The sequence below is a fragment of the Bos indicus genome, chromosome 20, assembly GCF_029378745.1.
Source record: "Bos indicus isolate NIAB-ARS_2022 breed Sahiwal x Tharparkar chromosome 20, NIAB-ARS_B.indTharparkar_mat_pri_1.0, whole genome shotgun sequence".
Taxonomy (NCBI): Eukaryota; Metazoa; Chordata; class Mammalia; order Artiodactyla; family Bovidae; genus Bos; species Bos indicus.
Genome location: NC_091779.1, coordinates 36596478 through 36623038, shown reverse-complemented (window position 1 = coordinate 36623038; position 26561 = coordinate 36596478). Strand labels below are relative to the sequence as shown.

Below are 26561 nucleotides of genomic sequence, written 5' to 3'. Positions count from 1 at the left end.
TTTTTTAACCAGTCAAGAGGAACCCAGAATTTCTATCAAAAGGGATTGCATCAGACAATCCCTTGGTATTTTGAGCATATAGTTGATCTCTGTTTTATTTTTTTAAATCAAATCAAACTTAATAACATGATAAATATAATTAACATTGCTGTATGTCATGTGACAGCTGTTAAGACAGTGTATCTTAAGAGTTCTCATCACAAGACAATAATTTTTTTTCTATTTGTTTAATTTTATATCTATATGAGATGAATGTTCAGTAAACTTATTGTCATAATCATTTCATGATATAAGTCAGATCATTATACCTTAAACTTACACAGTGCTATATGTCAATTATATCTCAATAAAACTGGAAGAAAAAAAATAAAAACCACACATGTCAACAAAAAAATAAAATAAAAGTCTAGAGGGATGGTATGGGGAGGGAGGTGGGAGGGAGGTTCAGGATTGGGAACACATGTACACCCGTGGCAGATTCATGTTGATGTATGGCAAAACCAATACGATATTGTAAAATAATTAGCCTCTAATTAAAATAAATAAATTTAAATTAAAAAGCAAAAAAAAAAAAGGGATTGCAAAAATTACCAGATATTCTATCTTAACAAAAGAACTAGATGGTTGGGGAGAAGTAGCCCCCCCCGCCAAAAAAAATTCAGCCCAAGGTAGATTTAGAAGACAGAAATTCCATGATTTACATTTTAATACTAGAACGTAAGATGGCAATATCTAATTGTACCCTTTCCTATTAGTCCTTGTACGTTGCTTGGCACATGAGAGATTCCTAATAATCACTGAATTAATGTTTCCACTCATTTCTTGTTCTATCAGAGTGAGAGTGACATCTGCAGAACCCAACATATGGTATTTCTGCCTACCAACCTTAGCCTCCTTCCCCCACCTTAATTCTATCCCTGCCATCTCTTCCACCTCTGCCCTCTTATTTCAGCAAAAATTAAAAACAGGTTGTAGTTCTCACTGGGAACTTGCAGTTCTTTCTGACCCCAAAACAGCACTTATTTTCCTCACCAGTAATGATTCACAGGATCATAGCTTCTTCCAGTGAACCTTCTCCTAACCTGCTTTTTGTTCAGGTTAACATCACATCTTTATATTCCATATCTCTGTTTTACTTCTGCTATTGTCCTGCTGGTTAATCTCATAGATAGGGAGATATTATTCATAGTTCACAAATGTGTGTTGTTCCTGAGAAAGCTTTATGAGATTTGGATCTTTGTTAAACTAAAAATAGTAACCACCTGGCCTCAATATGCTGTCCAGAGGGGCATACTGTGTGCATAAAAGCATGAATCGCTGAGATCTAAATCTGCTTCATTGGTAAAATGAACCAAGTTATGTGGGTTCAGCATTCCAAGATGCCAGCCTCACATGACAGCAGAGCTGGGAAGGCCCAGCTTCGTGGTTTTGATGCTATCAGAACAGGAGAGGAGACAAGGCAGGAAGGGGGTATCTTTTATATTTTTATAGAGTGTCACAGAGATAATATGTGATAGAACAGAACTCAGTGGTTTGGAAGAAAATGCCCTAAAAGCTACAAGTCATCATCAGGGTGACATTCAGTTTAGTAAACTAGCCATCCAAGTACCAGCAGAGTTTTCTTTCCCTTTTATTTGTGCCCCATTTAGATGATTCCCATATCTTTTCCTTTTTAGAGTGTTGTCCGCTGCCTGTGGCACCCAAAGCTGAACCAGATCATGGTGGGGACTGGAAACGGGTTGGCTAAAGTCTACTATGACCCCAACAAGAGTCAGAGGTATTTCATAAGTGTTGCCTGTTTGAGATGGATGACAACAACTGGGGGGAGGGCTTTTTTTTCACCCCTGCTTTTATTTATTTCCTTCTTTGATGGGGATCCACCCTTTTAGAAAATGCAGCTGGCCCAGAGCAAAGCCTCAAACTCCTCATATTGTGCTTTAAAGAGGATTTAGATAGCTCCTTGATCCATACAGAATTCAAAGTGAAAGTTTCCTGGGGATTTGCAGTTCTTTAGCTGAAATGTTGAGTGCAAAGAGGGGGGGAAGGCCTGCCCACTCTGCATACCACCCTGGACAGTGGCATTAGTAGTGATGCATGTAAGGGATTAACAGAGCAGGGAACGAACCACTCACAGGAAATGGAACCGGCTTGTCTGTTTTGTTCCCTTTCTGTTTGGGCTTTTCTCAGGTACCATTTGGATGTTTGGTGGAGTTGTTCTCTGCCAGCAGAGGACAGCACAGACAGTTTCTCCTTCTACCCCACATCTGCCCAATTGTCAAATTTAAGCATACCAGTGTGTTTCAAGGACCTAAAAAACTCACTGGAGGCTCAGTCAGTCCCTCAGTTATTTCTCTTTTCCTCGGGCACAAAGGTAAACATGTCACCATCCAAAAGAGATGCTCTGTTTCTCTCTATTAAGATACAGTAAGTGATTAGCTGTTTCTTTAGAATATCTATTACAAAATTCCACATGCTAAATTTACTGGGGTCCCCCATAAACCTGTTGTGAGGTCCCACAGTCTTCTGGGGGGAAAGGAAGCCTGTCCTCTATTAGTGAATATTTATTGACTATAGTTTGGCTCGGAATAGAAGCAGACAGTCCTATTTCCTTCAGAATTTTCTGAAATTGGAATCTTTGCCCTATAAAATAAAATTATATATTGTGGTCTTTAAGAACAAATAGGATTTTTTTGTTATTTAATAAAGAAATTTAAAATACTAATGTAAGTAGGATGAAAGGAAGGGGGCCATTTTACTTGAGAAAATGATGAGCCCCATTTGATAGCACCCTTTAGAAGGCACTATCTTTGGACTCTTTTTAAAAATTTACTTATTTGTATTTGTCTCTCCTGAAAGGGATACTCATTATTGCTAAGGAGAGTGAAACATTCTAAGCACACTTTTGGTTAATCCCACACATTCTTGGGCTGTAGCCCCTTGGCAGTCCTGCCAAGCTGACTTGGATCCAGACACTTGTACTCTTGTATTTGAGATGTGGACAAATGCCACTTGGGCTGTAGACCACCCAGGTTGCTTTCATCTGAGCCATAAACTAAAATTTGAACTCTGTGACCTTTAGGGTGAAAAGGTTGATTAATGTTAATATCTCTTTAAGATCTTAATTTTAGGTTATTTCTATAGATTTTTAAACTAGCCTTTTGTTTTCCGGTTACCTTTCTAACCCTCTCACACAGTAGTAACCACTGATGCACAGACTTGCCTTCCCATATGTTTAATCTCTTATCACCAAGGGCTCCATCTGTGGCCAGTCCTTAGAAAGCCAAGGACTTGGTGAGTTGGTGTGTACAGAGTGTGTTCCTGAAAAGTGTCTAATGCTTTTGACATCGACTTTCTGTTTCTAAGACCAAATAAAGGAAATAATTTGCTTTAACTCCTCTCAGGGGAGCGAAATTATGTGTAGTTAAAACCCAGCGGAAGGCGAAGCAAGCAGAGACTCTAACCCAGGACTACATCATCACCCGTAAGTTGTTAGCATGGTCTCTCTGTCATGCATCTGTCTTCTGTTCTAGTGTGCTGTTGATCTCATGGCTTTAGAGACAGAAAAAGCCCTCCAAGTTCAGGCATATATTAAAAAATACCCTATTCATGTGTTTAGGATGGGAGTCATGTAATCGCAAACTCCTTCATCTTCTGTGACTCATCCCAGAGACAGGGTTACTTCATGTAACTTTCAACCCCAAAAGGAAGAGCCTAAATTCTGTGACCCTGTGACAGATTGATCCAGAGACCTTCAGATATAAAATGAACTACCTGAGGTACAATCAGAAATCTTATCAGGACAGAGCAGCGTCTCAGCTTTGTCACACAACTTTGTTAATCTGATAGATTTTCGTTTCCCAGAGTCACAGTCTCAGACCTGCCAAGGGTAGCGGCTAGAAAGATCTCAGATGCAGTAGCAATTGCCATTAGCAGGTGTCCTGTGGACTTGCTCAGTGGCTCAGTCTCAAGCCCAGGGGGCGCTGCACTGCTGGGTTTTCTCCCTGGGGGTGGGTCTTATATAAAACCAAGTCCCTTGGAGCTGGTGATGAGTAAAAAGATCCCATGGCATTTTTTTGCAAGAGTAGAAGTGTTAAAGTCAGTGTCAGAAGCAGACTAGCTCATGTAATTACACGTGGCCTACTTAAATTCCTGCAGTCGTTTGAAGTGAAAAGCTATTTTTCCCTCTCCTAAAAATACTATTGTGTCATGTTGCCCAGCAGAGTGATGGGTGGCTGTGTTTCTCAGCTACCCTAACTCAAGGCAGGCATGTTACTGGTGAGTGACATGGTCCTGGCCCAGCTGGCGGTGTGCATTGAGGATGGCAGGCACTAGAAGTGGTTTTCAGGTGTTACAGCCATTTCTGTCATTCACATCATAAATTTCCTTTAAACCCTTATTATCCTTTTAATTCTCCCCCACTTTTCTCTTTTAAAGAAGTTTTAATTTGCACCTAAACATTCAAAGACATTATTCTGGTACTTTTTGTGGTCATAAATAGATACTTAATTCTTTCCCCAGTAGTCTTCCCCCTCTCCACCAGAATATGACAGTTTCCCTTATAAATTTGTATTTTCTTTTATATTCTGAAACTTAATTCTGACATTGAGTGAACAACCAAGAGCAATTGGACAGATGTTACTCTCTGATTTTTATTCTTTTGTTGACCACATTGAAAAAGGAATAAGTCCCTGTTAAGTCACCACATCAGGAGATTCAGTCACCTCTGTGCCTCTATCCCAGTTTCTGTGGGATAAGTTTCCCTCCCTTCTGGTTGCTCAGTGTTGTCAACCATTCCTGAGAGGTTCACACATTTCAGAAATGTGTGAAGTGATTCCAGTGTTTATGAGGCCTCTGAGGACACCGAGGCTGACAGCTAGCTGTTGGCATTATTCACATTTGGGTCCTGTAAGAAAAAAAGTAAGCGGCAGTCCCATTAAGTGTTTCTTGTCAAAACCACAGAAGTTAAGTTTAACTGCTGCCCACAGTCTGGTTCATGGGGAGCCTCATCAGTGTTTCCGTGACGGTATTTGACAGTATTTCCTGAGCGCCATTAGTTGCCAGGAGAGGTGAACAACGTGTCTGGTCTCAAACGAAATTGGCTAATTGGTTGCAGTAAGACTGTCTTTTATTATTAGATGAAGGCCGTCATTATGACTTCCATTTCATCTACATTTAGTCATGCTCTAGCTATGTTTTTGGATGGAAGGGTTATTATCATAATGAAATTTTTCAACTGTGACTTCTCCTAGCTCATGCCTTGCCTATGTTCCGCGAACCTCGCCAACGGAGTACAAGGAAACAGCTGGAGAAGGACAGACTGGATCCCCTGAAGTCTCACAAACCCGAGCCTCCTGTCGCAGGCCCAGGTGACTGATCTAGCTAGTGACCTGCAGAGGGGGTCATTGAGGGCCAGGGTAGGGTAATCAGGACAGAACTTGGAAGATCTTTTGGGCCTGGATACCCGTCTTCAGAGATTTTTACTAAATAGGATTTTTCAAACACCTTCTTCTAGCCTCAGAACTTTTTGCTTAAAGAACTGATGCAGAAGCCCAGTGCATAAAACTGATGGAAATGGAGCTGCTGTGCTGAAGCAGAGAGGAAGCCCAGAGCCATTTCTTCTTGGTCTCCAAGTCCTTTAGAGGACCTCACTGGAGCTCTGGGGCTCCTTGGAACTCAGTGTTTAAATCACTGCTCACCATACTGGCTTAAAATTCAACATTGAATACTTTGGCCGAAATTTAGGCTGGATTAGAGTTCACAAAAGTCAGAAAGGGGCCATCATTTAGTTCTGCATTATTAAAATAGAGCTACCCATTTCCCTAGAAGATGAATAAAAATCCTTAGAGTTTCTAAGAAAGTAAGGCCAGAAGAAAGCAAGGCAGAATCGGCCATCATACAGCCGCGCCTTTGCTAGAATCCCTTTCTCTGTTATCAGCTGCACAGTCTCCATTTATTCTAGGTTCACAAGCTTATATCATTTATGACTTGTTAATTCATCTGAACCTGACTTCTGGACCTCTATCTCTTTGGCCTGCCCCTTTAGCATTGAAAAAAATCTCATATACCAGTCTCAGTTTTTTCCCCATTTTCTCTGCCATCGTCCTCTAATCAGAGTTCCTGTATAATATTCTTGCCTGGATTATTAAAAAGCTCTTGTAACTAGGTACTCTCTCAACGCTCTCTCCTCACTACTCCCTTCATTCATCTTACAGCTTTTATTCCCAATTCCTGTAGTTTTCATATTGCTGCTGCCCCCACATCTTCAGAAGCTGTGCACTGTCCAGTTGCATGCACAGAGATTCAGAGTTCTCTGCAGTCTGACTCTCAGCCGTGTTTGAGCTCTACACCTCACCTCTCTCCTACTCTAATCTTCTGATATGACTGTTGGTTCATCCCTGCCCCCAAATGCCCATTGAACTTACCTCTTTCTATACTTTTGTATTTAAACTATTCAGTTCACTGAAAATAACCTTCTCTGTCTTCTGACTTCTCCCAAACTGGATGTATTTCTTCCTATAGATTCCCTTCCCACATCAGCTTCAAGAGCTCTTTTCTTCTAAGTGCTACTAATATAATAGTTGCTAGCCATACAAATTCTCTGGCAATCATTTCCTGCCTAATAAAATTAATCTTTTAGTGCTACTTGACTTTTCATGTGGCGTTTTGTCTTTTTTTTTTTCTCTTTAACCTGCTTGAGAAGTCATATGTCTTTTGAGTACTGGGAACCAGGCTAGCAGTTGAGGATTCAGTGGGGAACAAATTCCTGAACAGGTGAAGCTTCCTGTCGAGAGCCATTACATATAGTAAAATAAGTCTATTATTCTATTATTGACTTATTAAAATAAGTCAATCAGTCTATTCACCTTGTTTTCTTTCCTACAAGGTCCTTGGAAGATGGCAAGCCCTAAGATATTCTTGTTTAAAACTAAAATAGCATCTAATGATGATTGGTTATTTTTATTAATTGAATTTCATGTATTCATGCCTGAAGAATTTTTTAAGGCATATACATGGCAAACTATTTATATTTCTTCCTACATTGCTGTCATTGTGTAAACTGGCAACTAAAGCATAATAAAAACATGTCTATATTTTAAAATACTATGGGGAAGTTGAGCTTTGGTGATGTTCCACTTTGGTTGTGATTACCTTAAATGAAAGCAGAAAGGACAATACTCAAGTACTCTTAAGTGTGCTTCAAACTAAAGGCTATAGAAGCCCCAGAATGCTTAAAACCTTGATTCTTTGCGGAATGACAAAAATCAGGTCAATCTGAACCCCTGACCCTACCCTGTCATTCACTGAACCTGTAGCCTGGGCAGCCAGCAGTGAAGGATTTTCAGCCTTGTCAGATAAGCCCAGACTGTATGCTCACTCTGTTCCTGATTTGTTTTTTTCCCTTTGGAACAGGTCGTGGTGGCCGGGTTGGAACCCATGGAGGCACTCTGTCTTCATACATTGTGAAGAACATCGCTTTGGACAAAACCGATGACAGCAATCCCCGGGAAGCCATTTTGCGGCATGCCAAGGCGGCCGAGGACAACCCGTACTGGGTTTCTCCAGCATACTCCAAGTAAGGAACCAGCCTTTTAAAATAGAACATTTCTTATGTTAACAAATTGGGTAGAACATAGCTTTGGGGTTCTAACTTCTCCCTTTCTTTTTTATTCTTAAGCATGAGAAATAGGCCAGGTACTAAAGGTCCAGAAACATACGCATTTGTTTATATCTGAGGACTCTAAACTTCTAAGTTTCTAAACTAGGCCACTTCCATCAGAGTTATACCAGTATTCTTGCCTGGAAAATTCCTTGGACAGAGGAGCCTAGCAGGCTGCAGTCTATGAGGTCACAAGAGTCAGACATGACTGAGCACTCACACAAACCCATTGTGGGGGTTCCCTGGTGGCTCAATGGTATAGAATCCACCTGCCACTGTAGGAGACGTGGGTTTGATCCCTGGTGGGGATGATCTCCTGGAGGAGGAAATGGCACCCCACTCCAGTATTCTTGCCTGGGAAGTCCCATGGACAGAGGAGCCTGGGCGATTTGAGGGCCCCTGGTGGGGAGCATCATATCCTCTACTGCATGTGTTGTAGCAGAGCAGACTTTACTGTATGACATCAGTGGTGGATGTTCACAACATGTATGAGTAACCAGACAACACAGATGGAACGTCTCTGAACGGTTAGTTGGATAATATCACAACAGCTAAGAGGGTCATATCAAGGCTGGCCAGCTAAATAGTTTGCATTTAGCCTTCATTTGTATCAAATCTGTGTGCTATAAACTAATATGTGTCAACACATCCTTGGCATTCAGATATGCTTGTGGGTTTATGGATTATGCCTCTGTTGACACTTCTGTTTCTAATGGAATCGTTATTGCCTATTACCATTAGGGATTTTTTATGCTTCAAAAATTTGTTTAGAAGCATACCAAAAATTATCTGAGGAAAGGAAGAGTAAACAGAGCCATAGTTTAAAATTTGCCAAACATAGTTAAGTAACATTTTGATAGTGAACTGCTCCAAACAGATGTACATACATTTGTACACAGAGTAGATTGTTGCAGTGTCTCCACAAATATTGAAAAAATGTCATTTGCTGATTAATGATTGGTATTAGCAACATGAGCTTCCCAGGTGGTGCTAGTGGTAAAGAACCCACCTGGCCAGTCCAGAAGATGTAAAAGTTGTGGGCTTGATCCCTGGGTTGGGAAGATCCCCTGGAGGAGGGCATGGCAACCCACTCCAGTTTCTTGCCTGGAGAATCCCATGGACCGAGCTTGGTGGTCTACAGCCTGTAGGTTGGACAAAGAGTTGGACATAGCTGAAGTGACTTAGCACGCATGCATATGTTAAAATCTTCTTTTTTTTTTCCTGTGAACTTTCTGTTTGTCTTTTGCCCTTTTGTCTATTTGTCTTTATATTAAGGAGCTTAACCCTTTGTGTGTCATGTATTGCAAGTATTTCTACTAGTCAGTTGTCTTTATTTTTACTTGGTTTATGATATTTTCCCCCCAAGTAAAAAACTTTATTAAATGTGGTCAGATTTAGAGGGGTTTGTTGTTGTAGTTGTTTAGTCGCTAAGTCATGCCTGACTTGTTGGCGACCCCCATGGATTGTAGCCCACCAGGCTCCTCTGTCCATGGGATTTCCCAGGCAAGAATATTGGATTGGATTGCCGTTTCCTTCTCCAGGGGATCTTCCCAACCCAGGGATCAAACCCAGGTCTCCTGCATTGGCAGGCGGATTCTTTACTATTGAGTCACCTGGGAAGCCCCTGAAAAATTATATCACACACAAATAATTTCCAACATTTGTACCTGCTATTTCTTTATCTTATCTAATTGTACTGACTAGTACTTCCAGAACAGTATTAAATAATAAAACCAATAGTGCACATCCTTTTCTTAAAGCTTGTGTAATTGCCCTTTTTGTAGATGAAAAAAAGTCGACATTGGCAATTTCATATTGTTCAATTAATGGTATCTCTCCATAAAGCATGACAACTTTTGAAAACACCCACATGCAAGATGTTAGAGAAGATTCAACAAAGATTTATGGAACACCTACAATGTGTCAGATATTGTTTTAAGTTGTGGTTTATGGAGCTTATATTCTGGTAGACAGAGACAGACAATAAATAAATCCATAAATGTTAGATGGTAGCAAGTGCAATGAAGAAAGATAAAATAGGGATAAAGGGGCATAGAGTAATCGGGGAGAGAGAGGGGCACTATTTTCAGATACAACAATCAGGATAGAACCTCTGCTAAAGTGGTCGTGGACTTGAGTGGAATGAGGGAATGAACCATGCAGGGATCCAAGGGAAGAGCATCCTAGGCGAAGAAAACACAGCGTGGAGACAAGAGGCATGTTGCTTTGAAATAGATGCTGAGTTTTATTGAATTCCTTTGTCATGTCTCTATGAATTTCTACTTGTTGTGTTTTTGTTTTGGTGGGAGGTTTTTCTGGCCACACTGTGTGGTTTATGGGATCTTAGTTCCCCAACCAGGGGACCAGAGATGGAACCCTTGACCTCTGCAGTGGAAGCTCAGAATCCTAACCACAGGACTACCAGGGAGTTCCCTGTGTACTTCTACTTTGATCAATGAATATGATTCATCATATTACAAAATTCCTAATAGTGGATCATCCTAGCATCTGTGATATGACCCTCACATGCTTGTGGTTTGTTCTTTGTCAGGTGTTAGGCTGCCTTCCTAAAAACTTCATGTGCTTTCCTTTTCTGTGTATACTCTTGAACTGCCTTGTGTACCATGAAATCTATTTGTAAAAATCGGAGAGATGGTGAAACTGTTGAAGTCAGGTGCTTTTGTAGAGGAGAGAGTGAGTAGTAATTCCTTAATCTTTCTCTTGGTTGTCTATCCCCTCATGGGAAGTAGACTCTTTGGATTTTCTGACTTTTCTGAGGCTGCTTGGTAATTAATATTTTCTTGGAAAAAAACACCCTCTTCCAACAACACAAGAGAAGACTCTACACATGGATATCACCAGATGGTCAACACCAAAATCAGATTGATTATATTCTTTGCAGCCAAAGATGGAGAAGCTCTATACAGTCAGCAAAAACAAGACCTGGAGCTGACTGTGGCTCAGATCATGACCTCCTTATTGCCAGATTCAGACTTAAATTGAAGAAAGTGGGGAAAACCACTAGACCATTCAGGTATGACCTCAATCAAATCCCTTATGATTATACAGTGGAAGTGAGAAATAGATTTAAGGGACTAGATCTGATAGAGTGCCTGATGAACTATGGACTGAGGTTTGTGACATTGTACAGGAGATAGGGATCAAGACCATCCCCGTGGAAAAGAAATGCAAAAAAGCAAAATGGCTGTCTGGGGAGGCCTTACAAATAGCTGTGAAAAGAAGAGAAGTGAAAAGCAGAGGAGAAAAGGAAAGATATACCCATTTGAATGCAGAGTTCCAAAGAATAGCAAGAAGAGATAAGAAAGCCTTCTTCAGCGATCAATGCAAAGAAAAAGAGGAAAACAACAGAATGGGGATGACTAGAGATCTCTTCAAGAAAATTAGAGATACCAAGGGAACATTTCATGCAAAGATAGGCTCGATAAAAGACAGAAATGGTGTGGACCTAACAGAAGCAGATGATATTAAGAAGAGGTGGCAAGAATACACAGAAGAACTGTACAAAAAAGATCTTCATGCCCCAGATAATCACGATGGTATGATCACTCACCTAGAGCCAGACATCCTGGAATGTGAAGTCAAGTGGGCCCTAGAAAGCATCACTATGAACAAAGCTAGTGGAGGTGATGGAATTCCAGTTGAGCTATTTCAAATCCTGAAAGATGATGCTGTGAAAGTGCAGCACTCAATATGCCAACAAATTTGGAAAACTCAGCAGTGGCCACAGGACTGGAAAAGGTCGGTTTTCATTCTAATCCCAAAGAAAGGCAATGCCAAAGAATGCTCAAACTACCGCATAATTGCACTCATCTCACATGCTAGTAAAGTAATGCTCAAAATTCTCCAAGCCAGGCTTCAGCAATATGTGAACCATGAACTTCCAGATGTTCAAGCTGGTTTTAGAAAAGGCAGGAGAACCAGAAATCAAATTGCCAACATCCGCAGGATCATGAAAAAAGCAAGAGAGTTCCAGGAAAACATCTATTTCTGCTTTATTGACTATGCCAAAGCCTTTGACTGTGTGGATCACAATAAACTGTGGAAAATTCTGAAAGAGATGGGAATATCAGACCACCTGACCTGCCTCTTGAGAAACCTATATGCAGGTCAGGAAGCAACAGTTAGAACTGGACATGGAACAACAGACTGGTTCCAAATAGGAAAAGGAGTACATCAAGACTGTACATTGTCAACCTGCTTATTTAACTTCTATGCAGAGTACATCATGAGAAACGCTGGGCTGGAAGAAGCACAAGCTGGAATCAAGATTGCTGGGAGAAATATCAATAACCTCAGATATGCAGATGACATCACCCTTATGGCAGAAAGTGAAGAGGAACTCAAAAGCCTCTTGATGAAAGTGAAAGAAGAGAGTGAAAAAGTTGGCCTAAAGCTCAACATTCAGAAAATGAAGATCATGGCATCCGGTCCCATTACTTCATGGCAAATAGATGGGGAAACAGTGGAAACAGTGTCAGACTTTATTTTTCTGGGCTCCAAAATCACTGCAGATGGTGACTGCAGCCATGAAATTAAAAGACGCTTACTCCTTGGAAGGAAAGTTATGACCAACCTAGGTAGCATATTCAAAAGCAGAGACATTACTTTGCCAACAAAGGTCTGTCTAGTCAAGGCTATGGTTTTTCCAGTGGTCATGTATATATATGAGAGTTGGACTGTAAAGAAGGCTGAGTGCCGAAGAATTGATGTTTTGAACTGTGGTGTTGGAGAAGCCTCCTGAGAGTCCTTTGGACTGACTGCAAGGAGATCCAACCAGTCCATTCTAAAGGAATCAGCCCTGGGTGTTCTTTGGAAGGAATGATGCTAAAGCTGAAACTCCAGTACTTTGGCCACTTCATGCGAAGAGTTGACTCATTGGAAAAGACTCTGATGCTGGGAGGGATTGGGGGCAGGAGGAAAAGGGGACGACAGAGGATGAGATGGCTGGATGGCATCACTGACTTGATGGACATGAGTTTGAGTAAACTCCGGGAGTTAGTAATGGACAGGGAGGCCTGGCGTGCTGCGATTCATGGGGTCACAAAGAGTCGGACATGACTGAGCGACTGAACTGAACTGAACTGGAAAAAAAATTCATCCACATTTTCAACTTTCTTATATAGAGTTAATTGAAGCAGAAATTGATTTTGTTCATTGGTTACTCTTACCCAGTGTCATTTTCCTGCGTCATAGGTGGTTTAGTATTATTTACAATTGAATAATACGCTAGTCTCATAGCAGTTCTGCAAAATGGGTTGAATAGATACTGTCATATCCTTACCTTACATGTGAGGAGACTAACAATTTACAATTGAAACTAGAATTAGACTTCATTTCTCTTAATCCCTTGTAGGGCTTCCTTTGTAGCTCAGTTGGTAAAGAATCTGCCTGCAATGCGGGAGACCTGGGTTTGATCCCTGGGTTGAGAAGATCCCCTGGAAAAGGGTAAGGCTTCCCACTCCAGTATTCTGGCCTGGAGAATTCCATGGACATGTGTAGTCCACAGGGTCACAAAGAGTCAGACCCAACTGAGTGACTTTCACTTTCCCTTTCTCTTGATGCCTAAGTTAATGAGCTCCTCAGAGGTCTGTGGTCTCTCTCAATATACACCTTCCTAATGCTACGTTTTGCTCCCATCTCTTTCCTTCCATTCAGTTTTGTCACTTTACGTTTATTGCTTATGAAATTCATGGAACTGTCTGTGGCATGTGATTTGTTAGCCTGTATTGCAGTGCAGTTTCTCCTGTGCTCACCTGCTAGAGTGTACTATTTTACTGCCAAAGAGCAGAGTGTTTGAAGGGAAGCTAATATTTAAAAGGATCTTTTCATAAAGGTGAGAATGTGTGTCTGATTGTTCTTCTTCACTGCAATTGATTTGTGTCAGTGATGAAGTGATGAAGTGGAAATTTACTCTGTCTTGCATTATCCCAGAAAAACACAATTATTGACAGATATTGCACAAATCTGCCTGCTTGCAGATGACATATACTCACCTTTTCTCTCCAGTGATAAGAACAAAGAGCCTTTGAACCCTTTACCTTTATTTTTGAGTACTGAAGTTTCATTCCTGGCACTCGCAGTCTAATGGCCCTGAAAGTTTTAAAACACAGCAGGATCACAGAGGACTCTGGTTTAGCTACACATGGGCAGATTCAATTACAGTTTCTTGTCAAAAGATGTTGCTGTAGGGAGGGGAGGGGAGCTGGCTAGGGAGGGGACAGGATAAAGATCCAGAATGCTATTAGCTTGCACATCCCCACGGATAGTTGTGTGTGGGAGTCTGAACCCTGGCCAGTAGCCTGACAGCCTGACAGCTCTGTCAGCCATGATCGCTTTTCTTGCCAGTTAAGTTGCCAATATTGCTGGTTCAGTCAATTTAATTTTCAATGTGCATGTCTCAATTGATACAGGATACATGGATATGTGTGTGAGCATTAATTTTTATATTGTAATATTAATTTTATATTAATATAATTTATATCAATTAATAAATATATTAATATATCATTACCATCTATAAAGGATCCACTGAAGTCATGTTGAGTTACTAGGCAATATTTCAAGAGGTCAGTCTTTGAGTGAGTAAAGATTTGTGTCAGGAAGAGACATAAACCCATAGAGAGAAGTATAACTTTTTTTCCCCTGAGTTATGGTTGCCTGACTGATATCACTGAGCAGTATATTCCTATGTAAAGGCCAGTGTTTCTCAAAGTGATTTTGTGGACTGTCTGTGTCAGAGTCGAGGGTGGGAGTGGGAAGGTTAATAATGCAGATTTCTAGACTTCACCCCAACTCAGTTAGACTGAGAGAATGGGGCTGGGAATCTGCATCTTAAGAAGTTCTCCAGGTGATTATTTTCCCCACTAAAGTCTGGTAATAATTTTTAAAAGTAATTATGTAAAATAAACCACAAGTTATTCACCTTCTAAAACTTCAAATGTATGAAATAGATTATTTTGATTCTAGAAATTCATACTGAAGACAAGTTACTTACATAGAAGAACATTTCCCCCAGGGTTTTTTTTTTTTAAATAGTAAGCTGCTGTGTTGTATTTAATAGTAAATTATTTTATCAGATACATTCTACATATAGCTTTTGAAAGTATAAATTGGGGAATAAAGGATGTGGTAATAATGACACTGCTGTTATACCATGCCAGTCATGTTTAAAATTCATATATATATGTATAATTCTTTTAATCCTCACAACAATCCTATGAGGAAGGGGTATTATTTTTCCAATTTTGCATATTAGGAAACATATAACTTGACCAAAGCCATAGAGGTAGCAAGAGGCCGAATTGGGATTTGAACACAGGTGGTCTGGCTCCAAAGCCAAACTTCCACTTTTGAGTACTACAGCGTACTGCTTCTCATCACAAAGCAACTGGAAGTAGTTATTGGAAGAGTTGAATAATAGTGAAGCCGAAAAGATTACCGTGTGTGCCAGCATGGCTAGTGGAAGAATGCTAGCTAGGAATCAGAAGTCCTGGGGTTTAGTTCCTGCTCCAGGCTCACTTAACCTTCATGAGACTCTTTCCCCGTGTATGAAGTAAGAGATTAGGCTACACTAATGCCCAGCTTTCGTGCATGTTTTCAAATAGAATCTGTGGCACACCGTTTCATACATTTTATAAACGTGAGCTTAGGGAGGGCATTGAAGTTACCTGAGCTGCCTCAGGCTGTGTGCTCTTCAAAGATTTAATCATTCTAACTTGTTTACCCACTTACTGATAGTGGTTTTAGAAGATTCTTTTTGTTTTGTCCTCTATTTTTTCCCCCAGTTGCCACAGGTTTCACGTATGTCCCTTTTCCCACTCACCCAGTCTTGGAACTCTCACACAAGCCTTACGAGTTAGTGTATCCTGTTTAATGAGTCTGAGATATGTTTAGGTATTTTCCAAAATATTCTGTCTTCATTTTCTGAGAAAGAACATTCTTTTTCTTGTTTCCTCTCATCTTATGCTTCCCTAGTGTTTTTTATGTGTAACTAAATTACCTCACTGTATACCTGAAACAACATTGTTAATCAACTATGCTCCAATATAAAATAAATATTTTTAATAAATAAATAATAAAAATTATCTTTGCTTAGCTCTTCACCCAAAAGAAGGGACCATTTCAAATGGAATCTTTTGGTCAAGGCTTTATTTAATCTTCATAATTGTGCAATTGTGATGACTGGGTCAGGGTTCATCTGTACCGTATTCATTCTAACAGGGTTAACAAGTGTGTCAGATTGTCAAGTCATGGCTATAATTGACTTTGGCTTTGAGGTTTTTGCTTCATAATAAACAATGGGCCTTGAGCCAAAAAAGCTTGTGGTTTACAGTCACATACTGATGACTAAATATTACAAATGATTTCCCCTCATACTCGTTCTATTACTCTGGAGCTCGCTTTATGCTCTTTGACTGAATCATATCAGGAGAATATCCATAACTAAAAAGAATTTGACCTGTCAACTTCCCATTGCAGCCAGAGACACTTTGAGACTTCTCTGTGGCCTGAGCACTTGAGGAGGAGTGTAGAAAGCCTAGGTTAGAGCTTAGTCAGAAGAGACAGCCTTTGAATCTTTGAAAGGGCACTTTGAATCTCTTACATAAACACTATATCCAAAAAAATGCCCTTTTGGAAGATTACAGGGAGAATTTTTATTCATTACTGACTGTTCTACGCAAAATTCCTCTGGATGGAAAAACTGAAGATGCTTTGAGAAGCACTGCTTCAGGTGTGGCCCCAAGTTGGAGGCTAAGGTTTTTCTAAGGTGCCGCCTTTTTATCCCAGGAAGGGGGTTTGTTCTTCCTCGTTCTCAAAGTGGAAATGAGGTGGGACTCAGCTTCTGCTGGGCTTCTGTCATTGTTCTATGCACGCTATTGCTGGAAGAAGACTCACTCTGTGCAAATAACTTTGAGAATTCAGTTTAAAAAACGTTCCAAGAGGAACATTAATCAGCAAGAAGTTTCAGCTATTCAGAATTTATAGATTTGAGAAAGGCATTTGCTTAAGCTTTTATATTTACTTCATGAAATATTAACTATTAGCAAGTGCAGAATGTTACTGAAGCTAAATCAAAGCAAAAAACCCATCACCCCTCCTCTGATTAGTTTATTTAACTGTTAGCGGTAATAACTATATTGCTGTCTAATCTGCTCTCCTTTTCTTGGTAACTCTAATAAACAAGATGACACATATAGTCAAGTGAAAAATGTTTACTATTTGCCAAATGAGTTAATCACACTGGAAAATAAAATTTTCACATCAGCCTTCTCTAAGTTTATTTTCAGTTAACACTTAGAAAAATGGGTAAGTGTGGACAGTAAACCAGTGAAACAAAGAGTCTGGATAAAGTTGGACACTTCACTACTTCCTAGTGAGGCTTATTAGCTCATCCCCCCTCACCTATTGAGTATATGTGATGCTTGGGCTTAATGGAATGTTCCCCTTACTTCCTTTTTCTTCAGATCAGTCCTTTTATAGGATTTTGTTTGGGGCACCTGAGGTAAATCTGCTATGAGACTGTAAGTTTGAGTTGACCTGTCTCTTGAGAATTCTAGAGGAGCTGATTAAATAGTAGACGGGAAATGAGTGGTTATAAAATGCCTTCTTGAAGCAGTAGAGTATTTTTCTTGCACATTGTTTATTTATATGTGTATTTCCCTAGTTGCTGCCATGTCTTCAGTGCCCCTTTGGTATAGTTTTTCTACTTTTTCCTCATGGAAGCACCCAAAAGAGTCTGTGTTAAGACCAGTGTATGACTTCCATTTCTTCAAGCTGTCCAGAAAAGAATCCACTTTATGTGACCGGTGACAAGGTTAGAAGGGGCTTAGAGGGTTTTCTGTTGTTTATGTGTTGGTTTCCTATTGGTTTTAAAAGTAGGAATTTCTGGACCAGCTTTTAAGTGTTTTCAAAACATTTTATCTTTTTGCTTGTGTCATTTTGCTCTTGCTTGACACTCTTGATTTATTTTTATAAATGTTTTCTATGCCAAGGGCAAATTAGGCCACCCCCAGGGAAGAAATCTCCTGGTTATGTTCCTGACTCTGCTGGAAGTTGCCTAATCACTTCTGTTCTTCATTGTCTTGAAAAGTGACTAAAGAAGTCTGTTTTAAATGCCCTAAATTATCCTGAATTGATTTTTTTTTTTTTTTTTTTGGTCTTCCCTTTGTATGTATTTCCAAAAAATCTCAAAAGAAAAGCTGCTAGAAATAAATTTAAAGATAAAAATCGCTGGCAAGAAAGAATAGCTGCAAGATTTAAAGCTCTAATTCTCTCATTTTGCTTCTATAAAACCGTGGCATTCTCTAGACTGGACAGATACACTCATTGCGCCAAGTCTAGTAATATGTTTTGAAGAACCTGGTCTTTCTTCAGCAGACAACATACAGCTCTTACGGACGGTGCTGGCCTGTGTGTAAGAATGTTGGTTTTGTCGGGGCGGGATGGATTGGCTCGAGGGAAACTTGCTTCCATGGGCCAGATCTCCCTTCACCTCCCCATCCCATTCTCCTGAGAATTAGAGACTGCTCCTTAAAGGGTGGCCCTGTGAGAATGCAACCTCAGACTTCCTTCACCGAGCCCACACAGGGCCAGCTTCTCTAGATGTGAGAATACTTTCCTGCAGTTGGAGTAAACTCGTCATGTGTAGCAGTCTGTGTTAAGAACACAGATTCTCTGCCTTCAGAGCCTTTCTTTCCCAAGCACAGGGAGGGAGGGGGCGGCCAGCGCACGCTCCTCCCAGTGTGCTCCACCTGCCAGTGCCGACAAGATAAGCTTAGGAAATTATATAGCGATTGGAGATTTTTATTGAATCTAATAAAACATTTGGATCTGTGTTTGGTAGTCTTTTAATTTTTTTCTAGAAATATTTATCTGCAAGCATCAGAAATTAGAAAACAGAGTCTGCCCTTGCGCCACAGAGGGTTTGAGAAGCACTGCTGCAGGCATGGCCTTGGGTTGGAGGCTAAGGCTTTCCTAAGGTGCCTCCTTTTTTCTCAGGAAGGGGATTTGTTCTTCCTCATTGCCAAGTTCAGGAGCCTAGTCTTTTCTTTTTTTAATTTTGGTAAAATACACATAACATGAAATTGACCATCTTAACTATTTGATGGTATTAAATACATTCATACTGTTGTGCGACCAGTCCCCAGAACTCGTTTCATCTCGCAGTACTAAGTCCCGTGCCCACTGCACAGCAGCTCTTCGTTTTACTCTGTTGATACTGTCCTTTGATGTACAGGTTTTAATTGTGATGCAGTCCAGTTTACCTATTTTTGCTCTTGCCTGTGTTTTTGGTGTCATATCAAAAAATCATGACAAAATCCAATGTCCTAAAACTTTCCCCTGTGTTTTCTTCTTAAGACTTTATCATTTTTGCTCTTAGGTTTAGGTCTTTGATAGATGCTGAGTTAATTTTTGTACATGGTATAAGGTAAGGGTCCAGTTTCATTGCATATGGATATACAGTTTTCCCAATGTTTTTTGTTGAAAAGAGCCCAGTTTTATACTCAGCTACTATCTACCTGGACAGCAAAATGAAAAAATGGTAAGCAAGCATTGCTGGGAAAATTTGAACACTGGTTTATGCCTTGATTTTGGCAATTTGGGGAAGGGGAACATGGCTATTGAATGCTTAGTGGAACATGAGAGCTCAGTGTCATGATTTGATGTGTACATATAATATGGCTATTTTGCTGACAACATTTTTATTAGTTCAAAAGTGGCATTTAAAATAAATTCATGGAGTTTGACAAATAAGACCTTCCAACCTTCCAAAGAAGTTGATACCCCTTGAGTTAAAATACCTGGAGAGGAAAAGAAAACTGTTGCGGTCTGGTAATTGAAAGTGACGGTCTTAGTGACCCTCATGTGAAAATTTACTCAGTGAATTTTGCTGAGTTCGATTATAGGGAATGGGAAGGTTATCGCCTTTGAAAAACTAAACTCTTTTTCTTTTGTCTTGGCTTCAGGAAATTTAGTGCTAAGTTTTATGCTTGGTTATATATCTTTTTGTCTTTTTGTTCTTGACCTTCTACTTATTTGTTTTGTTTGGATTTTCTTTTTAATTCAGTTTTATTGAGGTATAGTTTATTCACAATAAAATACAGAATGCACCCTTTTCAAATTTTGACAAACGTATACACCTGTAATCACCACTTCAGTCAAGATTATACAACATCTCCTTCACACAAAGTGCTCCCACGCCTCTTTGCCATCATTACTGCTTTTCTGCCCCTTGTTAAATAGATCCATTGATTCTATGCCCTTCAGTGTTTGCCACTAACCTACTAAAAATACTTCTGGAAGTAGGTGGATTATAAGGGGGAAAAAAGTGACTACGTAAATGAAATAGCCTTTTCAAGCTCTAGGTTTTCTTCCTGTGACCTGTCATTCAGTTTCTTTTTTTGTATCCCAAAAAAGCGACACTACAACTTCATAAGGACTTTTCTCATTGCAGCTAACTCTGATGAGCTATGAAGCATTCCCAGCTATCTTTAGAAGACCTTGTTCTGTTTAATCTCATAGAAATTAAATAGCTAGTTCTAAGGATTTATTTTTAAACTTCCAGCACATTTTATTACAAAGTAGATAGAAGAGCATTATCTCAACATAAAGGATATTTCACTTAAACACATTTTAACTCATGGTAAAATTCACAGTATTGCCTTCATTTTGTGTGTGTGCGTGCATTTTTTGGAATATATTGTTGCAAACATCCTCAGTATACATTGCACCATGAAAGAAAGTAAAAGAGAAAGTTGCTCATTCGTGTCCGACTCTTTGTGAACCCATGGACTGTAGCCTACCAGGCTCCTCTGTCCATGAAATTCTCCAGGCCAGAATACTGGAGTGGGTTACCATTCCCTCCTCCAAGGGATCTTCCCAACCCAGGGATCAAACCCAGGTCTCCTGCATTGCAGGTGGATTCTTTACTGTCTGACCACCGTGAAAGTGAAGTCATGTCCAACTCTTTGCTACCCCATGGACTATAGCCTGGGGCTTCTCTGTCCTTGGGATATTCCAAACAGGAGTAACGGAGTAGGTTGCCATTTCCTTCTCCAGGGGATCTTCCCAACCCAGGGTTAGAATCCAGGTCTCCTGCTTTGCAGGTGGATGCTTTACCTTCTGAGCTACCAGGGAAGCTCCTGAGCACCATGGATGGTGCTAAATAGAGAAAACCAGGCACAAAATAATGCACACTCTAGGCATCCTACAGAGACAGGATGGACACAGGTGAGGCTGCTCTGTGAGACCAGGAGTCAGGATACGGTGACCCTGGGTGGGGGTTAGTGACTCGAAGGGAATATGAGGGGCTTGGGAGCTAGTCATGCTGTTTCTTCTTCAGGGTGTTGGTTTCATGGCACACAGAGTTTGTGAAAATCCAGAGAACTGTACATGTATGAAATAATGCACTTCTCTATTTGTATTATACTTGAGTTAATGTTAAAAACACACACCTCATCATCATCCACCCTGGGCCTTTAGCCCTTTGGGACCCACTAATCAAGTTCAACCTCCACATTTAGTGGAGTAGGAAACCAAGCCCCTGAGAGGGGAAACACCTGTTCCAGGTGACAAAGCAAGTCAGGGGCCAAACTGGGAATGAATCCCCAGCCCGAGGCTTAGCTCGAGGGCTCCTCACCACTCCAGGCTTCCAGAGGATTTTTTTCAGCCAGACAAATTTGTTCCTGTACGGGTTTGTCTATACCCAGAGGAGCAACATCTTTGCCAGAAAGATGAAATATGTCATGAGCACCAGTTGCCTTGTTGTAGCGTGTTAGAAAGTCAGTGGCCCTGCTTTCTAGTAACTCAGCAACTCATGACCTATGAAAGTCTGCAGCTGGTTTTGGAAATGTCAGAGTTATGACTTGTTTATAGATGTCACAACCGTGTCTTGAAGTGACAACAAGAAATGTAACCAACTGGATTGTGTATGGGGACAGTGTGGGCTCTAGGCAGGTGACTGGAAAGATAGGAACTGTGCCTAATTGTGCATGAGGAATTCTGGTGTATGCCTTGCATCGAAACAGTGTCTGCAGGGAAAGTGGATGGTTTATGCTTCTTCCCCAGGATAATAAAGCAGCAGTGAACAGTAGTAATAAGGGTTGGTTTTTTCCTTCCAGTCTTATTGATATAATTGACATATAGCACTGTATAAGTTTAAAGTATCATAGTGATATGATTTACATACATCATGAAGTGATTACCACAATGTTTAATGAGCATCTGTCATCGCATACAGACACACAATTAAATAGAAAAAAAAATTTTTTTCCTTGTGATGAAAACCCTTAGGATTTATCCTCTTAACAACTTTCATATATAGCCTAAGGCAGTTTTAATTCTATTTATCATGGGATAAATTGCATCCCTAATATTTATTTGTCTTCTAACTTGTTTATTCGACCTGAAGTTAATTTGAAGTTTTGAACTTTTAACTTGAAGTTTTCGACTGCCTTCTTCCAGTTTCTCCTCCTCCATCCCCACCTCTGATAACCACAAATCTCATCTCTTTTTCTGTGAATTTGTTTGTTTTGAAATATAATTGACCTAAAACACTGTGTTGGTTTCTGGTACCCTGCACAGTGATTTGATATTTCTGTGCATATCACAGTGATCATCACGATAAGTCTAGTTACCATCTCTCGTCATATGAAGGTGTTACATAATTATTGACCCTGTTCCCCACTCATTTCATACCAGTGACTCTTACTTTATAACTCTAAGTTTGTACCTCTTCATCTCCCTCACCTCTTTCTCTCCTCTCTATACCCCCTCCCCTCTGGCAACCACTTGGTTAGTAATATAAGGTTTTGACCCTGTTTCACTTGCCAGATAAAGGGGATTTTGACATTAGTTTACCATTCTGCAATGACCTTCCTATTATGAACTGAACTCTAAATGAAGATGTAAGCTGAAGTACGTCATCTGCAGATAGCATGCTTTAATGTTCCCTCATAATGCAGTAGAGCTGCTTTTAAAAGGAAGCCAGCATTACTGAGAGGGGCATAAATTATGACCGTCTGATATTTTCCTGCAATTATTTTCTGTGTGAACGATGTAAAGAGGAATGACATTGAACCCGGTATGTTTACGAAGCACAACAGGCCCTGATGCAAAGACTGCTTGATGCACTGCGTGTCAGTATTACACCAGTGATGCTCAGTGGTAGATCCTACAATGCTGGCTATTTGCACGCATTGATCTGGGTGTTTGGTGGAAGGAATGTTCATTTGTTTTGTTTTTTACTTTTGCTGACATGTCCAAGTTACCATATATGTTACCTGTTATTTTAAACTCGTGAGATAAGAAAACTCTTGCCTCAGATTCTACTGTTTGAGTGCACTCTAATCAAGTGCATTTGGACTAAAGTCTAGGAACAGCCCACAGAGTTATAAATAAAGACTGTGTAGATTCTTGCTTGGTGACTATAGTTTGGCCTCCCAAACAGTCCTGGTTATTTAGCCCAAGTTTGAGGTGGAGGGTGGTTATGGATGTGTGAGTTTCCACTGAATTTGATACATTTTCATTTTATTTAAGGAAAGGACAACATACATAGTCTGCCACAGAAGGAAAACCTTTAAAAGAATCTGAACATAATTAAATTTCCATTTTCCTTTTCTTTGCCAGAAGGTTAATGATTCTCTAATAATTGAGATGTAATTGATCCCCCAAATGTGCTTCCACTTGATGAAAGTAGCAAAGTCCAATACACACTTGCTGACTAAATTTTTCCTCTCCTCTTTAACTCTCTTTTAGGACTCAGCCCAAAACCATGTTTGCCCAAGTTGAGTCTGATGATGAGGAAACAAAGAATGAGCCAGAATGGAAAAAACGTAAAATTTGAAGAATCCCCTATGAGAGCTGTTTGCATGAGGGGGAGGGATATTGAACAGGTTTGTTTTTTTAAGGAATAAAAACCCATTTTTATGAACAGGTTTTGTCCTTTGCATTATTGAGTCATTCAAAAGGCTGGTAGCTACCCTTCACTAAACTTGTGTTTACATTTTCTTAGCTATGACTATTAAACTGTATTGTAAGTAAATAAGAAGTAGATTCTTAGCCTGTTACCAAGTACTTTCAGTATTTGAAGACTTTATTCAACAGCTGTTGGTCTTACACAGATCGTTATAGCCTTGGGGGAGGGAGCGTACACTGAGATCTGTTGTGAGCAGTTTTAAGAGCACGGTGTGCACATGAACGTCAAAACGGTTAATATCGCTGTATAATTTCACAACAGTTGTTTACATGACTGTAAATAATTTGGCTGAGTTCACACTGAAAGTTTGAACCATTGCCATACTAGGAAACAATGTGTATCTGATTATCCTAGAACAGCAGAAAGCAGTGATCAGGAGTTAGGAAGTGGGCTTAGAAATAAGACCAGTGTGGGTTCAAATCCTGGCTCTGCTCTTTACTCTCTGGGTCACTTTAGGAGAGTTATTAAGCTTCTCTCTTCTGGACCAGAAGTCCCCAACCGCCAGGCCACGGACTGGTACCCCTGTCAGATCAGTGGCAGCATTCGATTGGAATAAAGTGCACAGTGAATGCAGAACACCCGAATCATCCTGAAACCATCTGCCCCAGTCCCCACCCAGGCCCGTGGAAAAACCGTCTTCCATGAAACTGGTCTCTGGTGCTAAGAGTGTTGGGGACCGCTATTCTAGACTCAGAGGATAATAGTATAACCTTCGAAGGTTTGTCAGAGCATTAGATAAGACATACGTGTAAAGCATTTAGTATCATGCCTGACGTGCAGTAACTATAACACTAAATACTTGCTCTTTTAAAATAGAGCTAGTGATAAGGACTTAGTCTGGTTTTTATCTGTATTTAGAAATGTTATAGAAGTGCTTTGTAAATTAAAAGCTGTGTAAGTAGAAGACTTTAAAAATCATTCTGAGAGATACTTGTACTTTTGTGATTAGAAAGCTAAATAAAAAAATTGGCAGTTTGTCCAAAGTAATAATGAGTCAATAGAATAAAATCCTGATTCATTCTCAAACAGGAAAAGGTCCACTTGTATTGTGAGTAACAATAAGGAAATCATCTCTGTGCTAAATTTGCCTTCTCTCCCCTAATTTCCCATCAACCCAGAGTAGTTTTTGCCTGTCAGATCATCTCCACTAGACAATTCAGATTCTTTAGTACTTTTGCCTTCTGCTCTCCTCCTCTCTTCTGTCCCAGTAAACGAAATAGTTATGAAAGTGAATGATGACCCAGAATGTGTATCAGAAAGCTCTAGGTTCTCTGAGCTTCATATACCACCTTTCCCTACACCTTTTCCTTGAACAACCCTTCAAACTCATACAGATTTTTTTCCCCCTATAGTTCTGAGGTGGCAATGGGCATTTTTAAATTCTAAAAACCTTCAATCTTGTAAGCTATTTTGTGTCCTTTTCTTCTCCCAGCCCCATCTTCATCCCATTCCCCTTCCCTTGTCACTTAGCTTAATAGGTAATAAGAGGAAGATCTAACATTTGCTGAGTGTCTACTCTCCAATGACTACTATTTTTTAAATTAATTTTTATTGAAGTATAGTTGCTTTGCAATGCTGTTAGTTTCATCTTGTTCAATCACTCAGTCGTGTCCAACTCTGCGACCCCTGGGCTGTAGCATGCCAAGCTTCCCTGTCCTTCACTATCTCCTGGAATTTGCTCAAACTCATGTCTGTTGTGTCAGTGGTGCCATCCAACCATCTCATCTTCTGTCACCCCCTTCCCCTGCCCTCAGTCTTTCCAAGGATCAGGGTCTTTTTAATTGAGTTGGCTCTTCGCATCAGGTGGCCCAAGCATTGGACCTTTAGTTTCAGCATCAGTCCTTCCAATGAATAGTCAGGTTAATTTCCTTTAGGATTGACTTGTTTGATCTCCTTGCTGTCCAGGGGACTCTTTAAGAGTCTTCTTCAGCACCACAAGTCAAAAGCATCCAATTCTTCGGCACTCAGCCTTTTTTATGGTTCAACTCTCACATGTGTACATGGCTACTGGAAAAACCATAACTTTGTCATAGCTTTTCTTCCAAGGGACAAGCATCTTTTAATTTTGTGACTGCAGTCACTGCAGTGATTTTGGAGCCCAAGAAAAGAAAATCTGTCACTGTTTCCACTTTTTTCCCATCTATTTGCCGTGAAGTGATAGGACTGGATGCCATGATCTTAGTTTTTTGATTGTTGAGCTTAAAGTCAGATTTTTCACTCTTCTCTTTCACCTTCATCAAGAGGCTTTTTAGTTCCTCTTCACTTTCTGCCATTAGGGTGGCATCATCTGCCTATGTGAGGTTGTTGATATTTCTCCCAGCAATCTTAAATCCAGCTTGTGATTCATCCAGCCTGGCATTTTTGCATGATGTACTCTGCATATAAATTAAATAAGCAGGGTGACAGTATACAGCCTTGATGTACTTCTTTCCCAATTTTGAATCAATCGTTATTCCATGTTTGGTTCTAACTGTTGCTTCTTGACCTGCATACAGGTTTGGCAGGAGACAGGTCAGGTGGTCTGGTATTCCCATCACTTTAGGAATTTTCCACAGTTTGTTGTGGTTCTTCTGCACAGCAAAGTGAATCAGCTATCTGATGACTCCTATCCTAAACTCTACCTACAGTAGCTCATTTAATCCTCATAGAAACCCCACGAGTAGGTAAAATAACTAAACCCATTTTACAGATGAGACAAAAGAAATCCAGAACATCAAATAATCTGGCTAAGATTACATTTAGGGAGGACTGTATGGAGACACCCAAGATCCCTAAACATCAGTAATTAACAAATTACTGCTCTAAATTTTCTATTCTTATTGAAATGCACTTCATCTAAAGTCAATTACAGAGCACTGTTTCATTCTAGCTGCTTAGGATTTGTAAATTTATTGCTTCTTGGATAAA

General features: G+C 40.1%; 1 protein-coding gene across 1 annotated transcript in view; it reads left to right on the top strand.

The window, feature by feature from the left end:
• Positions 1-23609, top strand: part of WDR70 (WD repeat domain 70) — a 287174-nt gene extending 263565 nt beyond the window's left edge. The window contains exons 14-18 of the mRNA XM_019983020.2: positions 1677-1777; positions 3402-3481; positions 5250-5366; positions 7411-7573; positions 23435-23609. Coding sequence (XP_019838579.1) covers positions 1677-1777; positions 3402-3481; positions 5250-5366; positions 7411-7573; positions 23435-23522 — 549 coding nt within the window. The 3' untranslated portion in view covers positions 23523-23609. The remainder of the gene's footprint in view (positions 1-1676; positions 1778-3401; positions 3482-5249; positions 5367-7410; positions 7574-23434) is intronic.
• Positions 23610-26561: the final 2952 nt, after the last annotated feature.